The sequence below is a fragment of the Myotis lucifugus genome, unplaced genomic scaffold (genome assembly GCF_000147115.1).
Source record: "Myotis lucifugus unplaced genomic scaffold, Myoluc2.0 scaffold_1324, whole genome shotgun sequence".
NCBI classification, from domain to species: domain Eukaryota; kingdom Metazoa; phylum Chordata; class Mammalia; order Chiroptera; family Vespertilionidae; genus Myotis; species Myotis lucifugus.
Window position 1 is genome coordinate 52,765 of NW_005872372.1, and position 9,514 is coordinate 62,278.

The 9,514-nt window shown below is 58.4% G+C and overlaps 1 protein-coding gene across 1 annotated transcript; it reads right to left on the minus strand.

The window, feature by feature from the left end:
- Window positions 1-7,340: 7,340 nt before the first annotated feature.
- Window positions 7,341-9,455, minus strand: FNDC10 (fibronectin type III domain containing 10). The gene has a single exon (XM_006107657.3). It carries the CDS (start codon window positions 9,416-9,418, stop codon window positions 8,729-8,731), a length of 690 nt encoding a protein of 229 aa, XP_006107719.1. The 5' UTR covers window positions 9,419-9,455; the 3' UTR covers window positions 7,341-8,728.
- Between the last annotated feature and the right edge of the window lie 59 nt (window positions 9,456-9,514).

The following is a 9,514-nucleotide window of genomic DNA, read 5'->3' on the forward strand; positions in this document are numbered from 1 at the left end:
AACATCGATGAGAGAGAAACATCCACCAGCTGCCTCCTGCACACCTCCTACTGGGGATGTGCCGCAACCAAGGTACATGCCCTTGACTGGAATCGAACCTGGGACCTTTCAGTCCGCAGGCCGACGCTCTATCCACTGAGCTAAACCGGTTAGGGCAAAACTTAACTTTTTAAAAAAATATTTTTTTATTCATTTCAGAGAGGAAGGGAGAGGGAGAGAGAGAGAGAGAGAGAGAAACATCAATGATGGCCCTAGCTGGTTTGGCTCAGTGGATAGAGTGTTGGCCTGAGGACTAAAGGGACCCCGGTTCAATTCCAGTCACGGGCACATGCCTGTGTTGCAGGCTCAGTCTCCAATGGGGGGCATGCAGAAAGCAGCCAATCAGTGATTCTCTCTCTCCCTCTACCTTCCTCTCTGAAATCAAGAAAAAATATTTAAAAAGAAAGAAAGAAACATCAATGATAAGAGAGAATCATTGATTGGCTGTGTTCTGCACACCCCACACTGGGGATTGAGCTCCAAACCCGGGCATGTGCCTTGACCGGGAATCGAACCATGACCTCCTGGTTCACAGGTCAACGCTTAACCACTGAGAGCCATGCTGGCCGAGCATCCACACTTTTTTTAAAACTTAACTGGACAACCACAGCTCTGAAATTGCCAAATGGAACACCTATTTTGAGTGGCATTTTGAGGCTTCCAAACATTACCAGGAACCTGAAGTTGCCTCTTCGCAAAATAGTTTTAGAATTAACTGAAGCCAACCAGCTTCTGAAGAAAGAAGACGGCTTCAGAAGCCTCCTGTTCCTTGTTCCTGGTGCCGGCTTGCCTTCCCCCGGAGCCAGCTGGCTTCCACTCCAGCCTCCTTGCCTCTGGCTCTAGCTCCGCCCCTGGTGACCTCCCGGGTGGAACCTCCTCTCACTCCCTCCTCTGAACCTATCAGTGCTGGACCCTTTAAAGTTAAGCCTTCTGAGGGTCCTAATAAGCCCCGAGCTTCCTATGTCCCCTGGACTATAAACTTCCCTAAGGGCACTGAGCCTCCTCACAGAGCTGCTGACGGGTCTGACATGTTTATTCAAACCGACCAGCCCGGATTCTCCGCTTCGTGTCAGCGGTGTTTGCTGGTCCGTGAAGGCAGGCCCCGCTCTGGATGAGACCTGCTGGATCGCAAAGCCCTGAACGGGATTTCTAGCAAAATGCTAGGAAAGGTAGCCAGGTCCCCACTGAGCCGTTACAGCAGCCTTTCCACAGCCTGTCGATTGGAGCAAAATTCAGACTTGCTCCCCAAGTCAGGTGCATCTGTGCCTTATAATTAACTTGATTTTGAGGAAAAGTCTGGTCTTCCCTCAGTTGTTGAAGCCACTCAAGTAGCCTTTACCTCTGTGCTTACTAAAGGCTGAACTAGCCCCGCTGGTGTGGTCAGTGGTCGAGTGTCCACCTCTGAACCGTGAGGTTGGATTCCTGGTCGGGGCACATGCCTGGGTTAGGTAGTTGATGCCTGCATTGCCTGCTCAGTCCCCAGCAGGGGGCCTGCAGGAGGCAGCCAATCAATGATTCTCTCTCATCATTGATGTTTCTCTCTCTCCCTCTCCCTTCCTCTCTGAAATCAATAAGAAAATATTGCCAGAACCGGTTTGGCTCAGTGGATAGAGCGTGGGCCTGCGGACTCAAGGGTCCCGGGTTCGATTTTGGTCAAGGGCATGTACCTTGGTTGCGGGCGCATCCCCAGTGGGGGGCGTGCAGGAGGCAGCTGAACGATGTTTCTCTCTCATCGATGTTTCTGGCTCTCTATCCCTCTCCCTTCCTCTCTGTAAAAAATCAATAAAATATATTTTAAAAAAAAATAATAAGAAAATATTAAAAAGAAAAAGGAAAAAAGCACACAGGTCTGAGGCTATCAAAAGTAAGGATTTCTTTTCAGCAAAGGACACTGCAATGTTAGCAGCACATGTACAATATTTAAAGCAGCCAGAGGTGCCTGTCTAGAACTGTGTTTGACACGGCCCCCACTGAGCACATGTAGCTACCTAAGTTAAACAACATTTACGATGCGCCCTCGCTGGTTCAGCTCAGTGGGTAGAGCGTCGGCCTGTGGACTGAAGGGTCCTAGGTTCGATTCCAGTCAAGGACACAAGCCCCCGGTTGCTGGCTCCATCCCCAGTGGGGGGCGTGTAGGTGGCAGTGGATCAATGATTCTCTCTTATCATTGATGTTTCTATCTTTCTCTCCCTCTCCCTTCCTCTCTGAAATCAGTAAAGACATATGTTCACCAGCCACATTTCAAGTCCTTAATGCCCATGACGACTCGTGTCTACTGTGGGTCGATCGCATTGTGTTCGCCAAAAGACTATGTTACTATCCAGACCCTGGTACTGGTGAGTGTGACCTTATTTGGAAGATGTCATCAAATTAAGATGAGGTCATAAAGTCACTAGCGTGGGCCTTAATCCAGTGAGCGGTATCTTTATAAGAGGAAGGAGGCCGTTCGGACAGAGGCAGAGGAGATGCTCGGACGAGAGGACCGTGGGCTCTGCACCCTTGGACACTGGAGCGATGTGTCCACAGGCCAAGGACCCAAGGTTGCCAGCAGGTCCCGAAGGTGGCGAGGGGCACGAAGCAGCTTTCCCTGCAGAGCCTCCAGCAGGTCCCCACCCTGCCGCCTGTGAGAACACATTCCTCGTGTTTTCAGCCTCCTAGTTTGTTGGTAATTCCGTACGGCGGCCCTCAGAAACTAGTACAGTGTAGATGAGGACAATCCCAGAAAGGCCTGTTGCACGGTGCTGATCCAGAATATTCATGGAACTCTTGAAAATCAAGAGGGAAAAGTCACTGCAATGGAAAAACGTACAGAAGACCTGAATAAGCAGTGTGTCCCAGGGGACACGAGAGGGACGAACGAGAACCAGAAGCGACGCCCAACCTCTCGGTAATTAGAGAAAAGCAAATTCAAATAATACTGGGTTTCTGCTACACAGCCAACGGATGGGCGGGAGCTAGAGAACGGAATGCCGCCGGTGCTCATGGGAAATGGAGGGGTGCCCACTGCCTTAGCCATGAAGAACGAACTGGCAGTATTGGCAGAAGGAAGTCGGCACACCCCGGAGACCCATCGTCCCCCACCAAGGGAAATCCTCACGAAGGTCCCTGAGGAGGACGGTGGAGGGTCTTCATGGAACGTCGTGATAACAGTGCAGCTGCCTGTGTCCTCCCAGCGTGAGGACAAGTACGTGCGGAGGAGGGGCACGCGGGAAACCTGTGCAAGGACGGGGAAGGAAGTATTTGTGTGCACGGCGACATGGAGGCCTCAGACGTGTGGCAAGAGCCCTGGCTGGTGTGGCTCAGTTGGGTGGGTGTTGTTTCACGCACCAAAAGGTTGCCATTCTGATTCCCGGTCAGGGCCCATGCCCAGATTGCAGGCTCCATCCCCAGTAGGGGGCGTGCAGAAGGCAACTGATTGATGTTTCACTCTCACATTGATGTTTCTCTCCTCCCTTTCTCTCTCTCTAAAAATCAATAAAAAACCTTTCAAAAAATAAAAAGATCAGCAACACGACGTTTGAGGTAAATGGTAAAACATGGATGTGAGGATGCATCAGAATGGCTGCTGATGGGGAAGAAGGGAACCGCAGGGGAGAATCTGTCAGACGAGAATCCAAGCGAGCAGGACAGACACTGGGCCAAGGAAGAGGAGACGGGGTAGGGGTGGGGGTGGGTGGCGCGTCCCATCCCAGACACGGAGGCCTTGTAGTAAATTCCCAACGGCAGAGCTGGGAAGTTAGGGTGCTATCGCCGCCCACCACACCCCACCTAGGAGCTTAGGCAAATGCTCTGTGTTGTATGAGACAGGACAGAGTAGCGGTCGCATCCCTCAGACTTACTATCAGAAAAAAAGAAGCATAGTAATATCTCTCTTTTAAAAAAAAATATTTTTATTGATTTCAAAGAGGAAGGGATAGAGAGAGAGAAAAACATAAATGAGAGAATCATTGATCGGCTGCCTCCTGCACGCCACCCACTGGGAATTAAGCCCACAACCCAAGTGTGTGCCCCGACTGGGAATTGAACCGTGACCTCCTGGTTCATAGGTTGATGCTCAACCACTGAGCCATGATGGCTGGTTAACATCTCTACAGATAAGGCACGCCAGAACGAAACTCAGAAAATCCAAAAATTTTAACCGGATATTTCATCGGGAGCTAAACGGAGTTAGAGAAATGGTAAAAGTTATGACAGAGCATCCTGCATTAGAAATGGGGAAGATTTCTTTTTACTGAAATCATTGGAAAAAATGAAGATTTGAAAGACCACTGGTAGCCGGCTGGCATGGCTCAATGATTGAGCGTTGACCTATGAACCAAGAGGTCATGGTTCGATTCCTGATCAGGGCACATGCCCAGGTTGTGGGCCTGATCCCCAGTGTGGGGCGTACAGGAGGCAGCAGATGGATGATTCTCTGATTGTTGATGTTTCTCTCTCTCCCTTCCTCTCTGAAATCAATAAAAATATATTTTTCTAAAAGAGACCACTGGTACAACTTAGGAATAAAGGACAGATTTCTAAAGGAGGATGAGACGCAGGCGTAACAGAGGAGGCGTCCGTCATGTGTTCACAGAATGATTGTGGGTCACCCTGTTGGTAAGTGAGGAGCCTGCCGTGGATCAGGTTTGGGGTGAGCAGGAGTCGGGCCACTGGAGTGGGGATTTCAAGGGCCACACGTCTGGATGTGGCTCTTACGTCCTGTCCTCAGAAGGTGCAGCCTGGTCCCCTCCCTGGAGTGGGGCCACCACTCCCCCCCTTGGCCATCATCACTGAGGACACCTGCCCAGTCCCAAGAGATGTGGTGAGGGTGGGGGAGGCTGTCTAGACTCAGGCTGCGGTGGCCAAACCACTTGTCCGCCAGGCCAGGGTTTCCAGCAGCTCACCAGCCATCCCTGACGACCGAACCCAGCAGTACTGACCCCTTCCTGAGGTCATCAGGGAGCCGCCAGCCCTGCCCGTCCTTGAGAACTTGTTCCTGTTTGTCCCTAATCCTGCCTGCTGTGCTGTGTCCCCCCAGCCCCTCCAGTTTAGCCCCTGGGACTGTGAGGTCCTCACACGTCCAGCAAAGATGACACTGGCTTCTCCTTTGAGGCCTGAGTGGCCCCTCCATGTGCCCAGAGCCCAGACCATGGGGTGAACCTGGGGATCCAGCAGCTGCCGGGGGCTGTGGGCAGGAGCAGGCAGGTCTACATCCTGCATCCTAGTGTATGAGGCAGCAGAGCTGCGACCATCCCTCAGACTCAGTGTCAGAAAAAAGAGAGTAAGAAGCACAGTAGCTGCCCTAGCCAGCTTGGCTCAGTGGATAGAGCGTCAGCCTGCGGACTGAAGGGTCCCAGGTTCGATTCTGGCCGGGGGCACGTGCCTGGGTTGCAAGCTCGATTCCCAGTAGGGGGTGTGCAGGAGGCAGCCGATCAGTGATTCTCTCTCATTGTTGATGTTTCTCTCTCTCTCCCTTCCTCTCTGAAATCAATAAAAATATATATATATATTTTTTTAAAAAGCACAGTAGCATCCCTACAGTAAGGAAGGCACGCCAGAAAGATGCCCAGAAGACAGACAAAGACCCCTGTGGCCCAGCCGGCGTGGCTCAGTGGTTGGGCATTGACCTATGAACCAGGAGGTCATGGTTTGATTCCCAGTCAGGGCCCATGCCCGGGTTGTGGGCTTGTGTGCCCGGTCAGGGCCAGCTGGGGGCCATGTGTCCGTCACGTGGTCACAGAATGACTGTGGTGAGGAACGTGCCATGGATCAGGTCGGGGTGAGCAGGGAGTCTGGCCATCGTAGTGGGGATTTCAAGAAGGGCCTCACGCCTGGAGCTCCAGCAGGTGAGGCTGGAACACAGCCCTGGGTATTGGCCTGGAGGGCACCTCAAGTGGCCGCATGGACAGCAGTAATGATGGCCCCCGTGGCGGTCTCCCGTAGGCCCGTGACCGGCCCCCTTCCCGCCTCCACCTTACAGATGAGGAAACAGGCCCTTCGGTGTTCCTACCCGAGCGGTTATTTCTATCCGTGTCAGAGAATGAGCTTCAGTATCTGCAGGCACCAGCCAGGCAGGTGAAGCCTCCACCACAGGCCAGGCACCTGGACCCACCTCCAGGGCACAGGAAGCCGGGAGGGTCACAGGTGAGCAGCAGGTCACCACCAGCGCAGTCCCAGTGGGAGTGGCCGCAGAAGAGCAGAGGGAGGAGGGGGTGGGGAGGCTCCCGGGGCAGGTGGGGCTGGTGGGGTCTGGACCAGGTGGATCAGAGGGGCTGGGGGGCGGAGCCTGGGAGGATGGTGGACCCTGGGCGGGGGGAGGAGGGGCGGTGAGCTTGGGAGCATACGTGTTTGGCTGGCCACCAGGTGCAGGCGGTCTCCCAGGCCCAGCTGACCGCTCTGGGCAGGTGGTGCCTCCAGCCTCCATGAGCCCCTGGAACAGATTCCTGCACTCCCACCTCTGGAGAAGGCTGCGGGTCAGGGTGACCAGCCTCCCCATTGGGGGCTGGACAGGTCTATGGTTCTAGCGGGTGGGCTTGAGCCCATAACCAGGGCCCAAGTCAGGTGGAGGGCCAGGAGGGCAGACAGCAGGGAACCCCGTGGCTCCAGCACCCGGAACTAGAGGATGGACGCCAGGGGGCCTGACAGGGACTGAGGGGGCTCCCCCTGCCCCCTAAAGAAGACGACACTTGAGTGTCCTTCACAGGTGGCCTGAGACAGGCTCGCCATCTGGCTGCTGGAAGTGGAACCCTGCCCCCCCCACATGGCTGCACCCCTCCTCCTCCCCTAGAGGATGAGTCACTCCAGAGCCTGCCCCCCCCCCTTCCTGGCTGGATTTTGCTCCTCAGGGTCACAGCAGCTCCAGGATCTCAAGGACGGACGAGGTGGGGGAGGGCCCAGAGTGAGGGTGGGTGGCGAGCTAGTGCATGTCACACGGAGCCCCGCGGTTACCCTTGTCCCCCCGCCCAGCTCTAGCCCTGCATGGGGGGCAGGTAGGGAGGGGGCCCTTCCTAGAGCTCCCAATAGCTGCCTGTCAGCTCCAGCGCTCACTGAGCCTGGCCACTTCTCCCTGCAGCAGGTGCTGCCCCCCAGCCCCACACCCTGCACTGCAGGGCCAGATGTTTTCCCGTCTGAGGGTGCACAGCCTGCCTGTCTCTGCTTCAAGGGCAGGGGCTGGGCACCCAGCCTGGGGCTGGCCGGACCTGACCAGGCAAAGGCTCCAGGGCCAGCCACTGGGCTGCTGGTGCTGCTCCAGGAGCTGGGAAGACGGGCCCAGCTCCCCCCACCCCTCCCCCCACCTCCCAAATAAGCACACAAGGCAGTGGTTTGAGTCTAAGGACGATGGACATTTAGACGCTGGCACCAGGCTCACACCTGACCAGCAGCACACCAGGGGCGGGCAGAGCGAAGGCAGAGGTAGGGAGCGGGCACTGTGGGGGCACCAGCCAGCGCCTGGGGTTGCTGGTAGCCGCTGGGGCGAGGGCAAGGGGGAGAAGGGTTAGCCACAGTGACTCCAGAAGTGCCAGATCCAGGTGGTCACAGTCAGGGGCTCACGCGGAGGGCAGGCACGCCGCACCCCTCCTGGCACCGGGCACTGCCAGGTGGTCAGCGCAGGAAGAAGCCTCAGCGAGGGCGCGCGGGTCTGCCTGGAGAGGGGCCCGGCCAGCCTTCCGGCCACAGCGGGTGTGTGGGCAGCAGCATCCCTGGCCAATCCTGGGCTCCCGGCCCCAGCGCAGAAGGAGGTGGGGCGTCCTGTCGGTCATGCTGTGGTGGCGGCTTGGGATCCAGACCACAGTGCAAGGTCCAGCTGGGCAAGGCTGGCACCTAGTCTGCCTTCCGGACCCAATGCTGCCCCTTCAGACCAGGCCCCTTCTTCCCAGCCATCTGCCCACACTTACCACAGGAAGTCCTCATCAGAGGCAGCACTGCAAAACGAAAAGGGGGGCTCCCCGCCTGGAGAACTGCCAGCTTCCCCCTAAGGTCAGAGGAACTCACCCCTGAGCAGCTGGAGGCCAGGCCCCACCTGCTGAACCGCACCCCGGCTCCCAGCTGGGCAGACACCCCCGCAGGGACACACCGTGGAGCACTGTTTACGAGGCTCCTGCACAGCTTGAAGGGGGGTAACCAGGGGGACTCTGGCCCAAAGCGCACACAGCCCAGCCCGCCAATCTGGGGACCACAGATCCGCTTGGACTGCACGGGAAGGCGTGGCTGGCTCCCACACTGGGCCGGGGAGACTAAGGCACAAGGCTAACCTAAGCCCACGGGGTGGGGTGGAGGAGGACAAGGTCCAAGGGGGCCTGGAGCAGCAAAGCGCACAGGAACCAAGCAATGAAGACGGCCTGGGTTTTCCAACTTGGCACAGGCTGGAGGTGCAGGCGACGACCCGGGGTGCCAATGGCTCTGGCTACAAGGCGCTCCATGTCCTGACAGTCCCTACAAAGGCCTCTGGAGAAGGGGAAGGGCCCTGGTTGCGGCCCGCACCCCTCCACAGGCCCAAGGGCCAGTCTCGAACTGGATTCTGGGAAGCGGACAGCTGGCTGGCGAAGTGGTGGGATGACTCCAAGGTCCTGGCGCAGGCCTGCGCCCTCTCCATCTCCAGCGGGCCCTGCGCGGACAGCCTAGGGAGGGAGCAGGAACGGAGGGCAGGGCGGGCTGAGGCCTCGCACGCACGCACTGGTCGGTAGACAGAGCGCCCGCGGCCGCCTCCGGCTCACGGCTGCCTGCGCAGGCCCGGGCGCCCGAAGGCCGGGTGCATGAGGTTCTCCGTGATGTAGGCCACGAGCAGGCAGATGACCACGAGCATGACGCAGATGGAGCCGCCCACCGCCGTCATGGCCACCACGATGTCCCGCATGCCGGCCGGCTCCGCGACGAACTCCACACACTCCGCGGGCCCGAAGGCCTCGGCGGCGGCGTGCTCGGCGTGCAGCGGCAGCGGCTGCAGGCACAGGTGGTAGCGCACGCCCTCGTGCACGTCGGGCAGCAGGTAGTCCCGGCAGGAGGCGCCGAGCAGCACGCGCTCGCAGGGGAAGCGCGTGTAGGCGCCGCGCCACGAGCAGTCGAGCATGAAGGCGCGCACGCGGCGCGCCCGGGCCGGCGGCAGGCGCCACTGCACCAACACGCTGCGGTTGCGCAGGACGCTGGCGCGCAGCGAGTGGCCGGCCGCGGTGTGCACCGCGCAGCCGGGCTCCTGGCAGCGGAAGCCGCGCACGGGGCTGCGGAAGCACAGGCGCCCGGCGCCCGCCTCGGCGTCCTCGGGCAGCACCTTGTAGGGGCACCAGGGCGCGTCGGCCGCCGGCTCCCAGCCTGGGGGCGTCGGGGCGGCCGCGGCGCAGGGCGGCGGCCCGCAGGCGGCCAGCAGCAGCAGCAGCAGCAGCAGCGGCAGCGGCGGGGCGCGCATCCTGCCGCGGGGCCTGGCGCAGCGGGACGCGGGCTCACGGGCGCGGGCGGAGGGTCACGCGGGCCGCGCCGCCGCCGCTCCCCGCGCTCGCCCCGC